This window comes from Carettochelys insculpta, chromosome 2 (assembly GCF_033958435.1).
Source record: "Carettochelys insculpta isolate YL-2023 chromosome 2, ASM3395843v1, whole genome shotgun sequence".
NCBI lineage: Eukaryota > Metazoa > Chordata > Testudines > Carettochelyidae > Carettochelys > Carettochelys insculpta.
The window spans coordinates 48,224,698-48,250,125 of NC_134138.1; the positions used below are offsets into that span (position 1 = coordinate 48,224,698).

General features: G+C 42.6%; 1 protein-coding gene across 1 annotated transcript in view; it reads left to right on the forward strand.

Annotated features, from left to right (window-relative positions):
- The window catches only part of RAD54B (RAD54 homolog B), a 128,332-nt gene that overhangs the window by 73,999 nt on the left and 28,905 nt on the right, over positions 1-25,428 (forward strand). Inside the window, exons 5-9 of the mRNA XM_074985699.1 lie at positions 5,267-5,455; positions 12,519-12,806; positions 17,973-18,135; positions 18,647-18,872; positions 22,515-22,722. Of these exons, the coding sequence (XP_074841800.1) occupies positions 5,267-5,455; positions 12,519-12,806; positions 17,973-18,135; positions 18,647-18,872; positions 22,515-22,722 (1,074 nt within the window). The remainder of the gene's footprint in view (positions 1-5,266; positions 5,456-12,518; positions 12,807-17,972; positions 18,136-18,646; positions 18,873-22,514; positions 22,723-25,428) is intronic.

Sequence of the window (25,428 nt, forward strand, 5' to 3'; positions counted from 1 at the left end):
TGGCTGTGGATCTGTGAGATCTTGAGTGAAAGCTTCTCCCAGGGACCCCAATAATCCCCTCAGGAACTCTTATCTTTGGGCCTTGGGCCAGCAGCCCCACCCCTTCCCCACCATGACCCCTCCCTTTGCCTACCCACCCCCCGACCCCTCCACAGTAACGAGGGTGGTTAAAAATTAAACCTATACTTTCAGCTAGAAAAACTTGTACAGCATAAACGTTGCCCTGTGAACTATGTACAATGTAAAACAATGGGAAATTGTATACACGGGGATGGGGCTTGGGACAGGGAGGTGGGGAGGCTTCAGTTCATGGAGGGTGTGGGGTCCCTGTCGGGAGGTACAGAGGTGTAGGGGGGGTTCAGCGGGCTTGGTCTCAGTGAGGGGAGCAGGGGGGGTAGGCATGGCAGGGGGTCCTCAGTGACATTGCGGTGGCCATGGCCATCAACCACTGGGTGATGTCCAGGACACCTGGGGAGATGTCCTGAGGGGGCAAGGCAGAAGGGGCAGGGGGAGTAGGGGTAGGGGGAGCAACAGCAACAGGGGTAGCAGGAGCAGAAGGTGTGGGTGGCTGGGCCAACTGGTCCCACCAGACACCAGTGATAGAGTCTAGGCGGAACATCAGTTGGTCCACGTCTCATGCCTACCACTCCTTGTCAGCCTGCACCTGCTGCTCCAGCAGGTCAGTGATCCTCCAGAGGGGCCCCTGGTCTTTGTCAGCCCAGAGATGAGGCCTCCAGCCAGAGGCCCGCCCCAGCCATAGTGGGGCACTTGTGATCATAGTGGCATACCCGGCTCCAGCTCTGGCTACTCCCTGGGACTGTCTGACCCTCGTGGAGAGGTGGGGCTGGCCCAACCCTCTGATGGTGCAGTGGTGAGGGGAGAGAGTAAATCCTTCCCGCCAAGTCACACTGTTCCCATCCCTTGTGAGCAGCAGTCCCCACCCTTGGGTTGGGAGACGGGGATGTCCTGGGAGCACAGGTGGGCCCTTGTCACCTGGGGAGGCCGTGGTACCCAAGGGACTGGGCTGGGCCCTGCTCTACGCCCTCCCTTACCTGAAGGGCTCTTGGCCCATCAGCCGAGAGGGGGTGTCCAGCCACAGTGGGATCCCCGCATAGGTGGCAGGTGGGCTCTGTGCAGCCTGGTCCTCCCTGGGGCCCCACTGCACATGTGCGGCTCAAGGCGCTGTCCATGGGTGGGCAGGTGCAGCCTGTTGTCTGTGGGTGTGCCCGTGAGCCAAGAGCCCCACTCCCCAGTGGTGGGTCTAGGGTTGGGCCATCGCCCACGCAGCTAGCCCACTCCCAGCCATGGCAGGAGCAAGTGTCCCCCAACCTTCCTTCTGGCCATGAGGCTCTTGTGGCCTGCTGTGGGACTGGCAGTGGGCCAGGGCCCATGCCCAGAGGCTGCACGCGTGGACCAGGTGGGACACGCTGCTTTGCATGTTTGCACATCTGCGCCCATCACTCATGCCACGCAGCGTGTGACCTATGGCTTACTCACTGGAGGGTCCCCTGAAGAGGTCCAGAGACAATCTGGAGGTTCCCTGGCTGGAGGAGGGGCCCAACTCCAGTGCAATGAGGGTCCCCTCACCGGTGATGGAGAGTGTCACCATCTGGCTCTAGCTTGGCCCGAGTCCCTGGCTGCTGCACCGGTGGTTGGAGCTCTGACTCCAAGTGGAGGGCTTCTTGGCCATGTCCAGGGGGATGGCTGGAGGGGATGTGCCCTCCACCCTTAGGAGGTCATGCAGCTCCTCATAGTAGGGGCAGGTCAGCTGTCCTGCCCCTGACCTCCTGGCAGTGTCCTGGGCCCAGGTATAGCCCTGCTGCAGCTCCTTGATTTTGGCCTGGACTTGTTCCATGGTCTGGGCAGATTGGCTGAGTGCCACCAGGGCAGCAGCAACCTGGCTGTAGCCCAGGGCATTCTGCCTTTCAGTAGCCGGGTCTAGGAAGATGGTCTCCTTCGACCACAGGCCCTGCAGGTCCCTCATCTTGGGCTCAGTCCAGGTGGGGGCCTACCTCCTTGACCCCAGGGTGGGTCCTGGGATCCCTCATCTTGTGCCCTGGTGGGGTTTGTGGAGTGCCTGGCTCTGTGCCATGTGACTTGCCTCACAAGATAGGGAGTGGCTGTGGAGATGGGAGCGAGCAGTGTATTGCTATGGTGCTTGCACGCTCTCTGCTTCCTGCCATGGGGTTCCCCAGGCTCCCTGTAGCTCTATGAGTGTCTGGCGGCAGAGAGCATAGAGCCTTAATTGCAGTGGATAGGGTGCCCACCTGGCTGGTGCCATGAAGGACTTGTCTGTTGACAAAAGTTCTCCCTGGAGAGTCCACACTTCAGTTTTGTCAACAGATTCTGTCGAGGCAGAAATCTGTCGAGAAAAGCGCTGAGTTCTGTTGACAGAACACATTTTAGGTGTAGATGTTCCAGGGGGTTTGTCGACAAAAACGCTGGTTTTGTCAAGAAAAGCCTATAGTGTACACATAGCTTTGGAGTTGCAGCTAACAATGCATTTGAAGGATAATGGGAAGGGTTTCTACAGTAAAATCCCTTGTCGACACTGCACTGATGATTCATAAGGCTGACTTGGGGAATGAATCTCAGCAATATGTTTTACTTAATCTTTTCTCACTGAGCATGTGGGTGGCATGTGGGGTACTGTTATTGGGCTTTCTATACTATAAGGCAAATTGCTTCAAGGACTATTCATTGTAAAAATCTCATTTCCAAAAGTGAATATTTCCCAAATTTATTGTTATAACCTATTTTGTTTTCCTTATTGCTCTAAATTAGGTTTTGAAAATAAATATTCCAGGGATTAATATTGGCTAATATTAACCAGCAGCTGATTAGCTGGTTAGTCACATCAAGAATGCCTGTGCACATTTTTAAGTAGAATGAAAAGGGTGAAAGTAATAACTATAAGATGGACATTAAGGCTCTGTGAACTCATTTGTGAGGGCTATGTAAAAGAAAGAACTGTTCACCCACTTGAACATGTCCATCCTTTGTGAAGAAGGACATTCCGCTGCCAACAAGAACAAGACTTCAGTTCTTGCAGGAATATATGTTTAAAATCTGTAGAACAGGAAGAGTAATATGCTCATTAAAATAAATTAAAATGGTTGTTAGACAACTACAGAGATGATTGTGTGTTTTCTTCATGATTTACTGTAAAGTTAGGAGTTTGAAATCAAGCAAGTCTAGTCCTTTGTATTTTTCATTATCTTAAGGGGTTTTTCTGCCCCATTACCAAAGCATGTAAGTACTGGGTGAATCTGCAATTCTTCTTTCCTAAATCAGCTGTAGGAGGTTGTCGGTAATGTTCTAGGAGGCATTCTTTCCTCTGATAGTACAGAACTAGTACCCCACGCGAATGATAAAGACACTGTTCTGCGCTAACTGCCAAATGAACAAAATCCACCATCACCCTGTATACTTCTGGCCACAGATGGTTCTTTATCTGAAGAAGTGAGTCTGTGCTCATGAAAGCTCATGCTCAAAACTTTTCTGTTAGTCTATAAGGTGCCACAGGACTCTTTGTTGCTGTTACAGATCCAGACTAACATAGCTACCCCTCCGATACTTGACACCATGCAAGAATTTATTTGTGCATCTTAGTCAAATTCCTACATTCCATGGAGAATTTAATGTTGATGTATTTTCAAGTGAAAATGACAAATCCACTTTTTTTTCCTTTTCAGTTATTGTGTTGCATTGCACCTTTGAAATTGAATCATTTTATGTTGAATACACACACACACACACACACACACACACACACACGCACACTGTGTCACCGTAGAGTCCCTTTTATTTCAGGAGCTCTGCATGTACACACACACATACACAAACACCTCCCTACACCCTCTGTGGGACTGATTCCCTCTACAGGACTGAGGCTGACATTTTTAAAGTGTTTTGGCAAGAAAATATCTATCAATAAATAAAATATCTTGCATGCATGTCATGTTATTAACAATAAAATTAACAATCATCTCATAATTTCACAATAATATTAGACAGTTCATATAATCCGCTTTGCAGTTTTTTTAAACAATTATTATTAGAAGTGATGTTCAGGTTATTTGATTTCCCTTTTTCTCAGGTCATTATTGTAGATGGGATTTTACATCTGCTGCTTCTGGTCTAAGTATAAGAACGTGAAGCATTAGTCTTTGCTATGAGCAGTGTTCAAATCTGTGCAGTGTTGAATCCAGGTGGAATCAAAGGAGCAGCCTGATTAAGTCTTGACCAGCATGCAAGGGTATTTTAGTCTGTTGCTCACTTTGATGTTGTTCACATGTGGTTAGCTAAAAAGGAATGCTTCAGATTTTCCTTCAGATAATTCTGCAGATTTTCTCTACTATTTTTTGACTTATGCCAGGCTGGTAACTCGTGGAATGCATGTGATCTTTCTCTTTATTCAATAGGGTGGACAGTTGTTACTTGCAGTTTTGAGAATCCTTAATGTTAATAACCCAGTTATAGTCAGCTAAAGCTTGTATTGTATATAAATATAAGTACATCGTTACAGTGCTGCCAAATTTATGACAATTTATAGGTAGAAATATTTATTTTGTTGCACTCTCAAGTCATGTTGCTGTTTTTCAGAATCAGGGTAGCAGATGGTTTTTAACATGTTACAAAGAAAGTGGGTGAAATATTCTTTTAACCGGAAACATAAAACTGATTTTTTTCTAATTGTTTTCAGATTTGCTAAAGCTACTAGTAGTTATGCTGAATTCTGTCTTTTTGCTTTAGTTGTGGATCCATTCATTTGCCTCCCCTTGTACACTGAGTTCTATATTCCCATGTTCAGTGTCATGGCATTGTTCATCTTCTCCTCATCTGCAACTATACTTTGATTTCCTTCTTCTCTTTCTCTCACTGCTTTGTTGTTCCAAAGCTTTCCTTTGTATTCTTCACCCACTGTTTCCTTCTTCCATTCCACAGATGGAACTAACTCTTTTTCATGGACTACATAACTGCCCTCCAACTTGAAAATCTTTCCTTAAAGCATGCACTTTCCACTCAGTGTTTCATAAAATTAGTGTCCCTTTGTTCTTGCCCCATCCATTTTTTAAGCCTGAGTTATTGTCTGTCTGAATGAAATTGTATGTTACGTAGAACAGGAACTGCGCCATGTTAGTTTTGTATAGCAGGGAATGCACAAATCACATTTGATGATAGTGTTTGTTGTTTAAAATATTTTTCAACATCAACAGAGATTTTTTTTGCCATTCTTAATCATTTTGCTTCTTTTTAGACCCAGTGCACATACCAACCTCAGAAATAGCAAGACACAAGGAAGATGAATCTGCCCACCTTGAAAAATACTTTAGTGTTGTGTGGCGTAAGGCTTCAAAGAAAAAACACAAGAAGTGGGAAGGTGATGCTGTTCTAATTGCAAAGGGAAAGGCTGTGATACTGAAAGATATGGAAGGCAAAGACATTGGAAGAGGTATTTAGAGATTTACATGTAGCTATTTAACTTTGGCCTAAAATAATGTGTGTATTGAATGGGAGAAAAAAAACCTCTAACTGGCTTCAAGACTGAGCTTCATAAGTTTATGGGTGGAGTGGTAAGATGAGACTGCCTATGAAGGCAGGTAGCTGATCTGTGACTGCAAGCACCAATAACTCCAATGGCTATTGATGGGAACTAGATGTGGTAGACTTTGAGGTACTCCAGAGAATTCTTTCCCAGGTGCCAGGCAGATGGGTCTTGTACACATGCTCTGGGTCTAACTGATCACCATTGTTGGGGTTGGAAAGGAACTTTCTTCTGGGTGACACTGGTAGAGACCTTGGGCTGGGTTTTGGTTTTTTTTGTTTTTTGTTTCTGCCTTCCTCTGCAGCATGGGGCATGCCTCAGTTGTAGACTTATCTAATATAAATGCTGTAAACAAGATTTGAGGATTTCAGTAAGTAGGCAAAAAGTATAGGGGAAAATGAGGCAGACTAAGGCTTGGTTACACTACACAGCTTTTAGCAACATGACTCTTGTGCCAACAAAATGCTTCCACCCTTAACGAGTGGCATTTGCATCATTGGCAAGAGAGTGCTCCTGCTGACAACGCACGCTGTGGCAAAACTGTCTTTCGTGGGGCTGGGGTGGGGGAATTAGCAGCTCTGATGACAAATGTCTTGTCATTCAGGCTACATCTACACTACAAGATAAATTAAACTTTTAATAAATTTGAGTTTTAACCTCATTCTTATGAATTCAAATTTAAGTGTCCACAAACCTTGTGGAAATTTGACCCTCCATTTCTCCATGTCGAGTTTGCCTTATCAAAGTTCAACTGCATGAGCAATGCATTGTGGGTACCTATCCCACAGCGTCTTAGCCCTGGTTGCTTGTGTGTGTTTGTGAGTGTTTGATGTCACTATCCTAGAATGCAAAGCACTGTCCCAGAATTCAGAGCACCCAGTCATTGCGCAAAAACAAACGGGAGATCATGCCATTTTCTTCGTCACAGCACTAGCGCAAGCATGGATCCTCAAATGCTCCGAGTAATTGGACACACTGTTATGGCAACTTCATGGACTGTCATGCAACATTTCTGTTGATTAGAAAGTGAGATGATGGTTGAGTCTGATGACGATGAAGGTTTTGAACAGAAAATCTTTCTACTGCGGTCCAAGAGCTCTCAAATGCTGGCTGCCCTGAATGCATTGCTGACAGTGGAGCAGCGATTTTGGACTCATGAGACCAGTACACACTCGTGGGGCCACATCATTTGGAGTCCTGGGATGACTAGCAGTGGGTTTAGAACTTTCACACATGCAAATCTACTTTTATGGAGCTTTGGGATGTGCTTGCTCCCCCGGCCAGCCCTGAAGCACAGTAACACAAGAATAAGGTTGGCTTTAGTGGTTCAGAAGAAAATGGCAGTTGCTCTTTGGAAGTTTGCAAGGCCCTACAGTTACCAGTCAGTGGCAGATCAATTCGGGGTGGGCAGATCTACTGTTGGGGCTGTGATGATGCAGTTAGTCAGTGCAATCTTTTGGTATCTCCTCAGGAAGACTGTGACCCTGGGAGATGTACAGGCCATAGTGGATAGCTTTGTTGGCTAGGGATTTCCTAACTGTGGTGGAGCAATAGATGGCACACACATCCCCATCATGGCCAACCCATCTGGCCTCTGAGTATATAAACAGAAAGGGGCACTTCTCCATGGTTTTGCAGGGGTACTTCTCCATGGTTTTGCAGGCATTCAGCAACATCAGTGTGGAATTGTTGGGGAAGTTTCACAACGCACACATTTTCAGAAATTCTGGGCTGTACAGAAAGCTTCTGGATGGGACTTTTTCCCCAGATTGTCGGTGTGCAGATGCCTATTGTCATATTGGGCAACTCTGCTTACCCTGTGCCCCTTCCGTTCTGAAACTCTACACAGGAGCCCTGGACCGTAGCAAGGAAAATTTCAGTCAAAGACTCAGCTAGTGCAGAATGGTGGTTGAATGTGCCTTTGGCCATTTGAAAGCAAGGTTAGGATGCCTGTTGATCTGCTTGGACGTTTATGAAACTTAAGTCCCCACTGTGATTACAGCGGGCATTATTTTGCATAACATTTGTGAATCCAGGTGGGAGAATTTCCTGAATGCCTGCAATACTGAGGCTGAGGCCATGGGTAGGGCTTACCACACGTCCATTCACAAATAACCGTTCAGAGGCAGCAGCAATCGGGGATGCTTTAAAACATCGCTTCATGAATGATCTGCCATGCACATGATAACACTGTGTTTCTCTGTTGTAATAATAACCAGTCACCAAACTGATTTGTGCTCCCTACCAAATGTGAACCAATAAATCAGACTGTGTCTGATACAGAGAGAATGCTTTTATTTGGTGGGAGTGGGTTAAGTTGCAGGCAGAAGAATGGATATGGAGAGAGGGTTATTTTCCTTTAAAAAAAAAAAAAAGGCACCTGTGCTATTGGCCCTCTCCACCCACTCCTGGGCACCTCTGCTGCGAGTCCTCTGTGGACCTTGGGATAGTGGCAGGCAGCTGTGGTATTGGCTCTGTCCACTCCCTCCCGAGGGTGGAATTGTATTTTGCAGTGACCCTTGGCCTTCCTCATCACATTCAGGGACCGTGATGATGATGGGGGTGACCTGTCTTCAGGGGACTCCCAACTGCTGCATTGGGAGCCCCTGTGCAGCTCTGGCATGGAGCACAGGACCTCTGTTTGGTCACTCACTGCCATTATGAGCTTTGCCACGTCCTCCCTCTGGTTTGCTGCTTGTTCTCTCTGGAAGTCAAGCATACTTTGCTGCCAGTGTTCTGTACTCTGCTGCCACTGGGCTGTCTCCCTTTTTATGTCACTGGTTTCTGCTTCAACTACTCCATGTTCTGCAGGATCACATCCTGCTTGGACCTTTTGCATTTCCTCGTCCTGTCTCCCATGCTGGACATGCCCGCTGGAAAGTGAAGGTCAAAATTGAGATGCAATTCATACTAAGCACTTACCCATGGAATGAATGAGTGTCTCTCTCTACTATCAGGGAAAATTTCTTTTTGCAAAGCCGCTTAAGGCTTATTAAGGATGGGATTCAAAGCATGCATTGCACAAGCCGTCATTTACCGTCATTTATCCGTAACATTTACATTGTGGACATGGTAAGCTATTGTCCATTTTCCAGGGAGGGGAGGGGCGGAGAGGTGTGTGCAAAGAAGGGGAAGCTGTCTGGTGTCCTGGAGCAGGGGAACAAGACTTTTTGGCCATTCCTGGAGCAATCTTCTGCAAGGAGCATGGCTTCCACAGCCCAGCAGCCACATCGTGAGGGGGGATGGTGGAGAAGTGTTTGATTCCAGCCACATGGACGGCTGGGTGCAGAGAGGTCCCTGTAAAGTGGGTGAAAAAAATGCTGGGGTGGAGGGTTTCAGCTGTCTGCTAGTTCGAGGTAAAAAAGTTTCTCATCGGTCACCGGAGCAGCCTTTATCAGGGGAAAAAAGACCATGTGAAGGAGGCAAATCCACCTGTGGTGCACATGCTGGTTTGCGGTAACAGGGTCTGCAGAGCCTGGCAGCCATGTGGTGAGGTGGAAGGATTTGATTACAGCCACATGGATGGCCAGGTGCAGAGGAATCCCTGTAAAGTGAAAAAAAATGCAGGGAGAAAGGGATATGGGAGGTGAGAAGGCCTGGAGAGCCTGCCCCCCTTGCAGAGGTGGCAAGGGTGAGCGTGCAACAGCCATGTAGTGCAGCAGTGTGCACCAGGGAAATGCAAAAGGGCAGGAAGCATTGCAGACAAATTCAGTCCAAATTCCCATGCTTCTTCAGGTTGCCAGAGAAGACATCACCCTCCTAAAAATAACAGATATCGACAAAGAAGAGCTGATCATCCTGTGTGACCACAAGCCTGGAAAATTTGCTAAAATGACATGTGGCGCCATGACACCAGATTGCTATCTGGTTGCCTGGCGTGGCAAGGTGTACTACCATAGAAGCCACAGTAAGTCAGGCCTGCCCAAAAACCTCATGCAAAAAATACAAGAATGCCCGGATGAGGCCTTTGAGGAGAGCTCTATAAAGGATAAGCACTCCCTCCCCAGAAATATTAACACACTGTTCTGAGGGGCACAGATCCACAGAAAACCTATACCCCTGCATGTGGAGGACTGATTCCAAATATAAGGTGAAGAGCTCCAGGCTGTTGGGAAGAACTTCTTCAGGCCTCTGCTGGTTGCCCCCATCCTCCTCTCCATTGTCTCCTTCCTCCTGGCCCCACAGCTCTTCTTGGCTTACCCTGGACTCCCGACCAGGGCTTCCACAACTGGCAAAATGGAGAGTGGGCAATGTGGTTGGGTCCCCCCACAAGAAACATGTGTAGATGTTCATAACAGTGGCAGATCTTTGTAGATGACTGCCGGTTGGCCTCCCAGACTCTGTGATAGGCCTGCCGGAGTTCTTTCACCTTCACCCAGCATTGTGGGGAGTCCCGGGATTAAGCTCTAGCAATCATCAACTGCGAGATCTTATCATATATGCACAAATTTCTCTTGGAAACCCAAAGTCTGCTTTCCACTGATTCCTCTCCCCAAATGGCAAGAAGATTCATAATCTCCTGATGGCTCCACACTGTCGCTCTCTTGTGAGACTGAGAACTACTAGGCTACCCTGAGTGCTCATGATAGAAGGAGATGGCTACCGATGTGATGGCTATCGATGCGGTGCAATGGCTACCAATGCAGTGCTATGCAATGAGTAAAAGAAAATTTTCATTATGGGTGCCCTTCATATTTCCTGGCCTGGGTGCTGATGAATTCAAATTCAAATTCACAGGCTTCCTGTGACCTCCTTCCTGCATACCTGGAGAGCAGCAGAGAAGGAAACAGCCATAGCTGGTGGGTAACCACATTGCTTTGTGGAATACGTATACGCTGATATTTAATTCAAAATTTTAAATTCGAACACTACACCCAGCCAGTTCCAACAATATTATATCAATATTAGTGCTCCCTAATTTGAGCTAATGGTATTAACAATTAAGACAGTGATGTTTCAATACTGAGCTAACTGCCTTAAATTCGTATTTATCTCATAGTGTAGATGTAGCCTCAGTTGCCAGTTGTATCAGGCACAAAAGCATTGGCATCCTAGTAAGGAAAAGTGCTAGAAGAACGGATTGAGCAAATTAGCAAAGCTGCTAAAGTGGAGGTGATAGGCTTTGTTGATGGAAAGCCACTGAAATAATGCCCCAGGGAAGTGGATGTGAACCAGGGACAAATGAATACTGAGGAGCATCCCTAATGCTGAACCTCCATTTGAAGTTATTACTTATTAATGTTCTGATCAGAGTTCTGCTCATAAGATGATTTGGAGCAGCGCTTTTCAGCTAGAGTGAAGAACTATGAATATTGTCTTTTTTTGCCTGAAAGTCAAACCAAAGTTGGTGGTGCAGAAAATTTTAGTCTGTAATCTTAGCAGCAGTTACTATAAGACACATTCTGCTTGTACATGAAAAGGAAAAAAAATTAAGGCTTGTAAGCTATAGGCTGTAGTCAGCTCAAAAATTTTGCTTAAAAGAAAAGCACCAATTTACATTGCCAGCAAAGCCAAAGTAGACTAATAAGAAACTACAATTTTACTGTGTGTCTCTGCAAAACACATTTGGATTTGAATGTAAGAGAGAGCTTAATAATTTGTTACAAATCTAGCATTGTAAACTTTGCTGCTGCCAGGCACCTTAATTGAAAAATAACCTGTGACTTAACAAATTTAATTTAGTTTGTATTAAAACTACAGAGAGAGAGAGAGAGAGAGAGAGATTTGCTTGACTTAATATATATTATAATATATATATATATACGCAGAGAGAGAGAGAGAGAGAGAGAGAGAGAGAGAGAAAGAAAAAGAAAGAAAGAAAGAAAGAAATGTCTGGAATGCATCAACAGTTCTATTGGGCTGTGTGTTAAAATCACATTAACTTCATTTAGCAGTGGCTGATACTGAAGATCCTGACTGAGGGTAATTATAAAACACGTGGCACTTTCCAGAATTATTAGCACCCTAAATATAAATATTCTTATGTTGGAAAGATTAACCATTTCTGGCCTTTAAAGGCAAAGCTGCATACAAATCTTCTCTGTGTCCTTGAAGCAGGGTCCCTACATGGGGTTCGTGGTGGAAAGTGTACTCTTTACAGCGCCAGAAGGCCCTGGGATACTGGACACAGACTGCAAATTGTGGTACATTTGTGAGAGGAGCTGTGTTACAAGGTTATACTAGGTCTGAAAAAAATTATGCTTGGCCCTGGCTTGAAGCTACTGTTGACATGAATTCCAGTTTCAGTAGTCTCCAGCAACAATTTCAGTTTCCTTGGGAGAATATCATAGTCTGAAAATTGGAATAGCTGTACTTTCTTGTCAGAGAACCAAACTGAATTCTTATATGGCTATGAAAAAATGATGAGTTATTTTCACTGCTTCTTACTAGTGGTATACAGAACACTTGCTTGTCATCACAGATAGCTAACTGGTCCAGTGGTGCTGGCTCCCCCCATGTCCATCTTCTAAATTACATTGAAATGTATTATTTTTATTTTTTCCGTCTAAGCCATTGCCCTGATTGCTATGCTCATGTTAAGAGGCTGCATATGGACCAGGAGGATTGTTCTTGTGATCATGAGTGGCTAGCGGAGAGGAGTAGTTAAACAGTCCCTTTTTTAAGATGGTGGTACATTCTGTGGAAATAGGGTACTCCAAGATCTAAATTCATGCTTACGTGCAGCTATAAGAAGATAATTCACAGCAGTTTTGAAAATATTTGTGGGTACAATATGGCTACATTTGTTCGTTTTTTTCTCTTGATATTTTGAGCTGTTTAAGTCTGTTTTCACTTAAATGACAAATCATGTTGCCATTTTGTCATCTTAGTGTGAAAGGTTATTTATATGCTTAATTATTAAAGAATTTGTACACATTTCTTTTGTCATTTCCTGAAGTTGAGTATTATTAAGCTAATTATATCCATGGTGTTGCTTAAGCACTAAACATAAGTAAATGAATTATTTTAGGGACTGGATATAAATCCAAAGACCTTGAAAGTCTTGATGAAGGTCATACACTGATGATTGGAGGAAAAGAAATTGAAGTGATGGGTATAATTTCAGCAGAGGCCTTTCACAGTGGCAAGTGTTTTCAGACTGGTGTAGGGACTTTCACCACAGTCCCAGCTGCATCTTCACAATGTGCCCTGAAACTATTCTGTAGCCCATTCAAAAATGTCTGCAAGCCAAGCACCAGAGAAAATCTACTTAAGGATTTCCAGAACTACAAACCTCGTCATGATCCAAATGCATCAAGTAAGATTTAAAATTCTGTTATTTATTCATCCATCCATCCATCCACTGTCCTTTGGGAAGAGAGCTCAATGCATAACCAAGGTTTTTATGTTCTCTGTCCAAGTACTGAATGAGAATCTATGAGTAGCCCAGTGAAGGTTGAGTTTAACCAGTAACACTAGAATAGGAGTCTGTTCTACCTGTGGCAGGTGTGCTGTAAAGCTAGAGACTGATGACTCTATCACTGACATTTGAGAATGTATTAGTATCCAAAACAGTCCATATACCCTAGAATGTCTAGTAAACAGTTCCTTATAAATACTATTGATGGCTTTAAATATGGTTTAAATCACAACAGTTCCAATAGACTAGCAGAGAAAAATGAATGTACCGAAAAGAGAAACTGTTTCCAAGTGCCAAACATTCTAAAGAAGTTCCAGCTTTCTACCAAGTTCAGTGGAGTGTTGGCAGACAACACCATCATGGCAGTTGTTATGGAGGACTAGCAATGAAGGGATTAGCAGAAGAATTGCTTTCAGAGGAGTGTGATTCCTCATGGACACCAATGTACAAATACAAAAGGTAATAGTACAAGTTCAGTGATACATCTGCTGCAGGGAGAAAGTTCTTTAAACGTATTCTAGTTACTTTATGCTGCCATCCCATTAAATTTCACAACTTAAAGAGGATCAGGCTGGGTGAATATTTGTTGGCAGAGCTCCAGTGAACACTTGGTAGCTGCAGGAAGTGGTGGTGAATATTCAGCAGGCTAATATGTCCCATCTGTCCTTAGAGCCAGTGGTCCAGCCTCCTGTTTAGGGACAATATTCTGTGCCAAAAGTAAAATTCCTGTAAGACAATCGAAACTTTTCAAAGACACTGTAATAGAGGCTCAAATTAAACATATACACCAAATGTAAAAACAAAGTAGGAGAACCAAAAAAGTGCCACCATGGCTAAACAAGCAGGTAAAAGAAACACTGAGAAATGAAAAGGCATCATTTGAAAAGTGGAACTTAAATCCTAGTGAGGAAAAGAGAAAGAAGCATAAAGTCTAAAAGAAAGTGTAAGAATACAATTAGGAAGGCCAAAAAAGCATTTGAAAAACAGCAACAACAACAAAAAGTAATAGCAAAAAATTAAGTATATCAGAAGCCTGATAAACAACCAGTAGGGCCACTGGATGATCACAATGCTAAAGGGGATACTCAAGGAGGATAATGTCATTGCAGAGAAACAAAATGCATTTTTTGCATCGGTCTCCAACTGCTGAGGATGTGAGCGAGATTCCCAAACGTGAGTCTTTCTTTTTAGGTGACAGATCTGAGGAACTGTCCAAGATTAAGGTGTCATTAGAGGAGGTTTTGAACAAATTGATAAACTAAACAATAAGAAGTCACCAGGGCCAGTTGGCATTCGCCCAAGAGCTTTGAAAGAACTCATGTGAAATTGCAGAACTACTAACTATGGGTAGTAATCTAGGCTTTTTATAATTTTCTGTACCAAATGATTGGACAACAGCTAATATGATGCCAATGTTTGAAAAGGGCTCTAGAGGTGATCCTGGCAATTACAGGCTTGTAAGTCTAACTTTAGTACTGTGAAAATTGGTTGAAACTGTAGTAAAGAAAAGAATTGTCAGATGAACAGAATTTGGTGGGGGAAAAGTCAACATGGTTTTTGCAAAGGGAAGTCATGCCTCATGAAATTTCTAGAACTCTTTGAGGGGGTCAACACGCATGTGAACACAGGAGATCCAGTGGATATAATATGCTTAGATTTGCAGAAAACCTTTGACAAGGTCCCTCATCAAAGGCTCTTAAATAAGCTGTCGTTGGATAAGCAGGAAGTTCCCCACATAGACTGATAACTGGTTAAAAGATAGGAAACAAAGTTTAGGGAAAAAATGGTTGTCAGAATCAAGAGAAGTAACTGGTTGTGTCCCCAGGGGTCTGTACTGGGACAAATCTATTTAACACATTCTTAAGTGATCTGGAGAAAGGGTGAAAGAGTGAGGTGGCAAAATTTGCAGATGATACTAAGCCGCTCAAGACAGTTAAGTCCAAAGCAGACTGTAAAGGTCTTCAGAAATATCTCACAAAAGTAGGTGACGGGGCAACAAAATGGCAGATGATTTTTAATGTTGATAAATGTAAAGTAATTGCATATTGGAAAACACAATCTCAATTATACATAGAAAATGATGGGGACTAAATTAGCTGTTACCACTCAAGTGAGAGATCTTGGTTTCATTGTGGATATTTCTCCGAAAGCATCCACTATATGTGCAGCGGTGGTCAAAAAAAGCAAACATAATGTTAGAATCATTGGAAAAGGGATAGAGTATAAGACAGAAAGTATCTTATTGCCTCTATATAAATACATGGTATCCCCACTCTTGAATGCTGTGTGCAGATGTAGTCGCCTCATCTCAAAAATGTATCTTGGCATTTGAAAACTTTCAGAACAGGGCAACAAAAATTATTAGGGGTACGGAACAGCTGCCATATGAGGACAGATTAAGAAGACTGGGACTTTTCTGTTTAGAAAAGAGAGACCAAGAAGGAATATGAGCGAGGTCTCTAAAATCAAGATTAATATGGAGAAACTAAATAAGGAAAACAGCTAGGAATCTCCAAATGCAATTAATAAGCAGCAAGTTTAAAACAAACAGAAGGATGTATTTTGCCAAAGAGATTTTGAAGGGAAGGAGTTTAACATGGTTCAGAAAAGAGCTGATAAACTCATGGACAATGTGTCCATCAATGTCTATTAGCCAGGATGACAGGAATGGTTTCCCTAGCCTCTGTTTATCAGAAGCTGGAAATGGGAAACAAGATTTGGCTCACTTGATTCTTCTTCCAGTGATTGCTTCTCTGCATTCTGATATGTGTATACACGTGGTATGTGTACAGGTATCAGAAAAATTTTTCCCACAGCAATACCTATTGGGTCAGCTGTTATGCCCCATGCAGTGATGTCATCAAACTTGCCTATAAATAACCCCACTCAGTTCCTTCTTTCCACCTACTGATGGTTGTTGGAGTTTCTACCAATGCTTTGCAGTTGGTGGTATTCCCTAGCTTCTGGCTTCTTTGTTTTGTTTTTCAGTTATTGATAGTTGTTGTTTCCCCTCACTTACCTGTGCCTGGGGCATGCGCTTGCCCCAGGGTTTTAAGGAGCTCAAATAATGTGGGAAGCCTGTGCCAAAGAAGCATGGCCAGTTGAGGCACCCAAGTGTAGACTCCCTGCACCTTCCAGTGTGGAGATTCCATGTCTGAATTACTTGGAGCTCCACTGTACGGCACCAGTGCAGGAGGTATTGCTGGGCAGCTGTAAGCCATTCACTTGGGCAACATATGTGGCCAAATGGAAAACAGTTTTCCCTGTGGTATTGGTGTCTTGATAAAGGGTTTTCACTGCTGGGGGCATCTGTTCCCCTTGTTCTGGATTATCTGCTCTACTTTGAACATGAGGGTCTTGGTCTCAAGGTTCACCTGCTGACCATCTTGGGTCGGAAAGCCAGTCCCTGTGAAAGATCCAGTGCCTCCTTGGAATCTTAATCTGGTGTTATCCCAGTTGATGGACCACCCCTATGGCCACATGCTTCTTGACATACTTGTCATGTAAAGTGGCATTTCTGGTGGCCGTCACCTCGACCAGGAGGGTGTCAGAGTTGATGTCTGAACCCCCATATATGATCTTCTGTAAGAATAAGGTACACCTGTGTCCACACCCTGTATTTTTACCTAAAGTTATAATGTCCTTTCATGTTAACCAAGGTATTTTTCTACTGAATTTTTGCCCTAAACCTCATGCCTCGGATTGGGACAAGGCACTGCACTCCCTGTATGTGTAGAGGGGACTGGCTTTCTCTACTGACAGGACTAAACCAATCTGCACATCCCTCCAACTTTTTGTGTCATTTGTAAACTGCATGAAAGGTGCCCCTATTACTTCCAGTGCCTGTCATCTTGGATCACATTGTGTATTAAAATCTGCTACGAGCTGGCCAAATTACCTGCCCTACCCCTCACAGTGCACTCAACTTAGGCTCAGGCCTCCTTTGTTGTATTCCTGGCACATGTGCCCATCTTGGACATCTTCAGGGCAGCAGTGTGGTCATTGGTGCCTACCTTCACCTCACACTACATCTTGCTGCAGCAGGCTCAGGGGATGCTGGGTTTGGCAGGGCAGTCCTGCAGCTGGCTGCCAGAATAAGATCCAATCCCACTTCCAGGCCATACTGCTGGTAAGTCACATAATGGAATGCACAGGATCAATCATTCAAAGTAGAAAAAGTGGTTACTCTCCTTGTAACTGTTGTTCTGCAAGATGCGTAGCTCCTGTCCATTCTGGACCGCCACCTTGCCTCTTCTGTTAGATCATCTAGCAGGAAGGAACTGAGCAATGGTCGGGTCGGCAGGGGTATTTATGGGCAAGGTTGACTACATTGCCATATGGGGCACTATAGCAAACCCAACAGTTACTGCTGGTGAAAAATCTTCTGACAGCCATGCACATGGCATGCACGCACACCTATTGGGATGTCCAGGAGAAACACATCTTGAAGAACAACAATTACAAAGTGAGTAACTGTTTTTACCTGTTCTGTTCATCAGGCACTCCGAAGTGTTCTGCCTATTTCTCTGTAATCTTTGAGCGGGGATGATGAGAATAATTTTTACATACATAACAGAAAAGTAATAGTGTTAGCTAGAGTATTCTGATAAATTCTTACTTTGCATAATTATGTTCTGTATTCCTTGCAGTTTTAATTGGATGAGATACTTTTCCTCATCTCCTGTTTTAAACAGATTATTGTTGGTAATCCTCCATTGAACATCTATAGCTGATCCAAAAGGTGGCTGCTTGCAAGAAGTGATGGTTGAAGTGGTCCTCATATATACTAAACTTTGAAAGAACTTCTGAACCCTTTCGGATATGAGGGAGTGATTGAATGAATAGATTTGTGTATATTATTTATACTGTATGCAGATACTCATAGGTAACAATAAGAGCAGTTCTTTATATTCTTTGTTTGGTAATGAACAATATGCTAAAAAGCAATTCTCATCAGTCGTGGCGGTATAGCAAATTGTTACTTGATTCAGTTACCTTGAAAAAACAATACTTTTTGATTGTGAAGTATTTCTTACCACATCTGTATATGTTTTGAACTTTAAGATTCTTTAGTTATGCCACGTCCAAATCCAGATCACCAGCGGATATTCAATAAAGCTGGTTTACCTGTGGTAGATGTAGTTGTGGATCCTTACCTTGTAAATCATCTTCGCCCACATCAGAAAGAAGGAATTGTATTCCTGTACGAGTGTGTGATGGGAATGAGGTAGGAAAATAATTGTCCTGTTAATTTTAACTCTGGTAATTTTTAGCTTGTTAAAATGGTTGAATTATCCTGCTAATCATCTGACCCAAGCTAAAGTCCTATGTGGGTTGGTACTTCAGACATTTGCAGTTGAGTATAAAGGTAAGTGGATGTACCGCTCTGTTGAAAAATCAATGTATTACTTTTTATGTCAGGTTTTCTTTTACTATAGGCTGCTTATGGTATGAGTTTGTGTGCTTTAATGTAAATTAAACATTTTTATAATGTATAATTATTATTATAATTCAACTAAGCTAATATTGGATAATTGGTATGTTCTTGTAATATACATTAATTTTACACAGGCACATAGAACTTTTTGGTTTAACTGAATGAAAATATACAACAGAGCTTAGCAGGAAAAAATAGGTTTTTATACACTGAAAGAAAACGCCACCTATATTCACCAGATCAGAATGCAAGTAGTTTCATGGTTTCCTTTGCATTACTAAATTGTTACAATTGCTTTCAGATTAAATGGCAGATTTGGAGCTATTCTTGCTGATGAAATGGGTTTAGGAAAAACACTGCAATGCATTTCTCTAGTCTGGACTCTCCTACGTCAGGGGCTGTATGGATGCAAACCTATAGTAAAGCAGGCATTGATTGTCACCCCTGGGAGTCTGGTGAAGAACTGGAAAAAAGAATTTCAGAAATGGCTGGGATGTGAAAGGATCAAAGTGTTTACAGTTGATCAGGTGAGATATATACACACACACACACACTCTAAAAAGAAGTGAAGTCTGGCTCAGAATTAAAAAAAGAGAAAACAACATTAAAAGTAAACTGGTTTTTAGCAAGCAAATATTTGTCCACGATGTTTGTAACTGAAACATTGAAGTAGGGAAATGTATGTGTGAAAAATAAAATCGAAATTGATTAGAAACTGACTAGTGTATTTTAATTGTCCAAATTAGAACAATGCAAAAAATAAATAAAAAGTGGAATAATGAAATCAAAACTTAAAAAATAATTACTCAGTGATATTGTTTGTAACAAACATATGGCAGTTTACTTTCAAAGAATATGTTTTTAAACTGATAATTTCCTACAAGTATATTTGTATGAAGTAACAGAGACTGCTGCCTTCTAAATCTGACCTAATACTTTTTGTGAATACATTAACACTTAACCCTGGTCTACATTTATAAGCTAAGTTGATAAACAGTAGGGTTGCAACATTCACAAGGGTTCAGTGTTGATAACCCTCGCAAATGCTGAATTTCACAATATCATTTCACGAATATCATTTTACCCTGGATGGGCTCCTGGGCAGCAGCGGGGGGAGGTAGAGACCAGTGGTGGTTGTGGTGAGCTGGTCAGTGGCTGTGCCATGCCCCTGGCTGGCTCTCAGAGCCCTGGGGAAGCAATTATCAGCACTCCTCCGTAGCTCATCTTTTTTGCATCTGTAAAATTGGTGTACCAGGGCAGCCACCTAGTCACTTCCTGATTGCCTCCTCATGGCTGGTGAAGGCTCTTTTGCAGCTTGCCTCTTGTTCCCTTCATTAGAACCTTTTAAAACTTAATGTCAGTGTGTTAGACACAAGACTGTATTAAACACTCACACACCCCATCTGGAATTGGTTAAGTAAACAGTTCAAGATAGTGCTCAAGATCTTCAAAATCAATTTCATCATTACAACCTGAAAGTTCATACTCGGGTCTGGCTATTTTACCGCGCACACAATCTGCTTTTCATGAAGCTGCCACTTCTGGTTCTGCATGGTATGAGTCCAGCCTTCTGATTCTGGTTTCCTTCTCCCATCAACATCTCCCTTCTTCTCACAGAGAAATCAGCATATGTAGCGGCTGCTGTACTCCGTTATAGGGTTATAATACCTACCTACCTTACAGAAATGTTGAGAGCATGAATTAATGCTTTGAAATTATTTCAGGGTATTATTAATTCCATAATCTTTCTATACCCATTTTATTTGACCACAATAAAGCATATGATAGAGTGTAAAGAATAAATAGGGTTGTTAACTCAGTGGATCAGATCACTTGGATGCAGACAGAGTTGTCTTTCTCTGGTAACTGAGCTTTGGCTGGAAGTGAGAAACATTTTTTTAAATAATTCTGGAGTGTTGAGGGAGCGTCAGGCTGCAGATTTTGGATTGGAGCAGTGTCTTTGTAGTTGGAAAAGGTCAGCAGGAAAGTACAACCTAACTCAAGATGGAGATTATCATTATCTCTCCCCAGGAAGAAAGGATTTTGGCTTCATTAAAAAAATAGTTGTTAGGTCTACGGAATCATCCGTTGCTTTGGAGCATCTTAACTATAATTCTGTACTAGACATCCGACCTTTGGAAAGCTCATTGGAGAGCTCATTGGAAAATATATTGACCTTTTAGACCTGTAAGAGCTTTCTGTTGGGTTTTGAAGTAGAAATGTTCACTGAAAGATTAGATGCAGTTGATTGTAGAATGTCAGTCTGGTGGGTATTAGAAGCAGTAGTGGTACAGGTTGAACCTCTCTAGTTGGGTACCTTTGGGACCTGAATGGTGACACATGAAAGCATTTCCTGGACTACGGAAGGTCAATATTGTCTACAGCATTATGAACACTTCCACTGCTTACTGGGCTTTTAGAAGACATTTAGGGGTAGATTAGAGCTACATAACAGCACAGAACACGGAGAGCCAGGACTGGTGGTTGTAAGTAAACTTTGTGGGACCATGGGAAACCTGGCCACACCCATGGTAATTGGTCATCTGGCTGACTAACATCATGCCGAATTCCAGATGGTGCCGGTTGAGAGTATGCCAGACTAGAGTTTCAACCTGAACTATACTTCAGGTTGAAACTCTAGTCTGGCATACTCTCAACCGGCAATGTGTGTGTGTGTGTGTGTGTGTGTGTGAGAGAGAGAGTGTCAGCCTTTGGCTGGTGTATGTCATGTCTGGTTCAATGGAGCAAAAAGATTTCTGTGGACAATCAAATAGAAATAGAAATAGTGCAAGGATTTAAATAAAAAAGTGTGTTATTTTAAAAGTCGTGTGCAAATGTGACTTTTTAATTGATCTTATTTGGCAAAATTTTTCTTGTATTGAACTTTTGTTTTTAGTTTTAGTTGTGTTCTCAAGATCTAAAACCTCTGATTTTCCAATGCTACTCACATTCAGGCTTTGTCTGTGCGTACCTTTACCGTCAATCCAGTTCAACTATACTGAGCTGAAGTTTGCATATCTACTGTGGTGTCTTCCACACAGTAAGCTTGAGAGGGGTTGCTCTCCTGTTGACACCAGATACTTTTCTTGTTTTGCTAGAGTTCTGGCACTGATGGGAACATGTTGGGAGAGCCATTTATTGCATTTTCAGTAATGCAATAAATTGATGCCAGGTGGCTCCCTGCCTGGTCAGTCCTCAGTGTGGTGAAGGTTTACCCTCAGTTAATGTCATTATACATGCAATTCATATTATGTAATTTTTCTTTATTTCTATACCTTGAAATACGTATCTAAGGAAAGAGACCAAAGTAAAGAGTAAGCATGACTTAAACAGAAGCGTTGATACCTTATGAAGGAAAAAAGCGTTAAAGGTTCAAAACAATAGGCTTCGTGGCTTCTTCACGATGCTTAGTAAAATACTTTGAGAGAGATTCTCTGCTGTATACAGCAGAGCAAGAGTGTTGTTGAGATGGTTCTGGGTTCCTGATTTTCTGTCCCAGCTTCTAGACTGCTCTAACTTGTGCAACACTATGTGGCTCATAAAAGAGTGAAGACTATTTGAACTGAAACAGGTGAACAGAAGGTTGCAAATGTATTATGAGAGCACAGCATAAACTGGTTACTACTGCCCCTTGTGATCCCACCATAGATGTATTGGGAGTCATTAGGCTTTTTCATTATCTCAGTCATAATAATCTAGTTGAAATTTACCACCACCACCAAGGTTAAAGACCTGCTGTAACAGCTGCTTCGTTTTCAACTGTGTACTAAGGTGTCTTAGTAGACTTGGTATACTCAAAGAACAGTGAGCTGCCTGGTAGCATTGTAGTGGTATTCTGTATTGCCATGTTGGATTCCTATTTTTCTTTCATAAACCAAGGGTGAAGAAGTGGTTCAACTTCCGTAAGGAGGAGGGGATCCATAGAACCCTGTATATCTGCAGATATCCACAGGTATCCAAGGATGAAAATGTCCATGGACAATGTTTACGGATCACAGATGGATGCACATCCCAGATTTTATAGAGTCCTGCAAATCTGCACATAACTGCAAATCTTGCATCTGAGCCTGTCTGAGAAATTATGCCTGAAATTAGTGAATCGGGTAACAGGATTGATGAGTGCCAAAGAGAATTGATTGTGCAATACAACTTTTATTTATGCTCTGCAGGATAATAGAGCAGAAGAGTTCATCAATTCCCCACTTCATTCAGTTCTGATAATCAGTTATGAGATGGTGCTGCGCTCCTTGGACCAAATTCAGGCTACAGAATTTAGTCTTTTAATCTGCGATGAGGGGCATCGTTTGAAAAACAGTTCCATTAAGACAACTTCAGCCCTCGCCAGTCTGTCCTGTGAGAGAAGGATTATCCTGACTGGTCAGTATATTTCAGGTTATTCTTTTAGTCTAGCTATAAATTAAACTAACTTTGGGGAGTATATGAAAGAAAGTTGCAAATTATACAAATACGAAAACTTTGGCAACCTCATCATCAGACAGCTTTTGACAAGGCCCCTCATCAAGACTATTATCAACGTAAGCAGTAGACAGTCATGGGACAAAAGAGGAAGGTTTTCTCATGGATCAGTAACCGGCTAAAAGACAGGAAACAAAGGGAAGGAGCAAACAGTTTTCACAAGGAACAGAGGTTAGTAGCAGAGATCTATTCTAGATGGATCTATACTGGGACCAGTGTTGTTCAGTATATTCCTAAATTTTCTGGAAAAAAAGGGTAAACAGTGAGATTGAAAAGTTTGCACATATATATAAAGCTACTCAAAATCATCAAGTCTAAACAAGACTGCAAAGAGTTACAAAAGGATCTCACAAAACTGGGTGTCTGAGCAGCAAAATGGCAGGTGAAATTCAGTGTTTGATAAATGCCAAGTAACACACAATGGAAAATATTATCCCAACCATACATACAAAATTATGTGGTCTAAATCACACTTCTTTATTCACATTCCCCATTCAGTCTAAATTAGCTATTACCACTGAAGAGATCTTAATGTCATTGTGTCTAGTTCTCTGAAAACATTGCTCAGTGTTCAGCTGCAGTCACAAAAGCTAACAGAGTGATAGGAACCATTAGGAAAGGGATAGATAATAAGACAGGCTATCATAATGTCATTCTATATAAATTTATGAATACTGTGTGCAGTTCTGCTTACCCCATCTCAAAAAAAGCTATATTAGAATTGGAAAAATTATGAACAGGAGCATCAAAAATGTATAGAGATGTCGAACAGCTTCCATATGAGGAGAGATTAAAAAGACAGGAACTTTTCATTTGAGAAAAGAGTCAATGGAGGGAGGATATGATAGTTCTATAAAGTAATGAATTGCATGGAGAAACTGAATATTTAAACCCTCCACATAACACAAGAATCAGGGCTTGCCCACTGAAATTAGTAGGCATCATTTTTAAAACAGAAGTAAATACTACTTCCACAGCACGGTCAACCTATGGAACTCATTGCCAGAGTGTATAGTGAAGGCCAAAAGTATATCTGAATTCAAAAAAAGAGTTAGATAATTTCATGGAGGGTAGGCCCATCAATGGCTATTAGACAAGATGATGAGTGATGCAACCCATGCTCAAGCTGCTTCTAACTGGGGGCAGGGTAGCTCAGTGGCTTGAGCATTGGCCTGCTAAACCCAGGGTTGCATGTTCAGTCCTGGTGGAAGCCATTTAGGGATTGGGGCAAATAGATGTCAGTGATAGTGCTTGGTCCTGCCAAGAGGGCAGGGAACTAGACTAGATAATCCCACAAGGTTCCTTCCAGTCCTAGGAGATGCATATCTCCAATTATATTATGTTATTTAGGCTCTGACCAGCAGAAACTGGGAATGGACAATGAGGATAGATCACTTGAGACATTGGCTTGTTCTGTTCACTCTTCCTGAAGAATCTGACACTGGCCACTGATAAAGACAGGATACTGGGATAGGTGAATCAGTGGCCTGACCTAGTATGACTATACTTATAGAATCTTTACTACAACATGTGGGCCTTGCAAGGCAGACTATTGAAAACACAAAAAAGTTAGCAAAATCTGTCTTAATGTTGTGGGCTACTCTGCAGTCTAGGAGCTGCTAAACAGGAAATTTGAGGTCTTTGTTTACACCATGTGTGGGAAACCTTTTTTCACATAGGAGCCACTAACACAAAGTCCAGGGGCCACACACAAGTGAGAAGCAAAAAACCTCCCCAAAATAAAACCCTTCATTGACTTGGCTCCCAATTGAAAAGCACCTCACACACACTCTTCTTGGGGCACAGGTGCTTGGGGCTTCTGTCAGCAGCGGGTCAAGCTAGGGCTCATGCTCCAACCCCATGGGATCAAAGGAAGCTAGGGGCAAGCACTGGCCCACAGTTTGGAGGATCCCTATCCCTGGTTTACAAACACAAGATATTCCAGGTTCAGTCCAGAAAGCTTTAGAAACTGATTCAGTTAAATTTATGCAAACCCTTCATGGGGATACTTTTAAGATGATGTTGCTAATTTGGTAAGAAACTGATGCACACTAAAATAACATTAGGCACTCCTAAGTCAATGAAAGGGCTTATCTGTGCTAGCTAGCTTGTATTTAAATTCTAGCGCCTACCAGTTTTGTTGTGCACTGATTGGCTGGTGTGACCCCCTGCTGTAGTACACTAAAAAAGTTCCCTGGAGAATGTTTAATGTGTGTCAGTGAGGTCCGCACAATTCAGTTAGCAAGCAACACACCAGTTACACTTGAATTTATGCCCTACCTGGTGTGGACTAACATAATGGATAGAGAAGCCTCAAGATTGTCCACATCAGGAGTCTGCACCAATGAAACGAAATCAGTTTCATCATTATTTCAATTAAATCATACAAATTTTTGTGATGACAAGACTTGGGCACTGATCCCTAGCTGGAAATGCTGGTCTGCTCGTGGGTGATTAACTACTGGAAAAAACTAGAAAGAAAAGTGATGGATTCTCCATGTCTTGATGTTTTGATATCAAGACTAGGTGCCTTTCTGGAAGATACACTTTGGTCAAACACAAATTGTTAGGGTGAATACAGAGCTCAGACCAGGTGCTTTAATGATG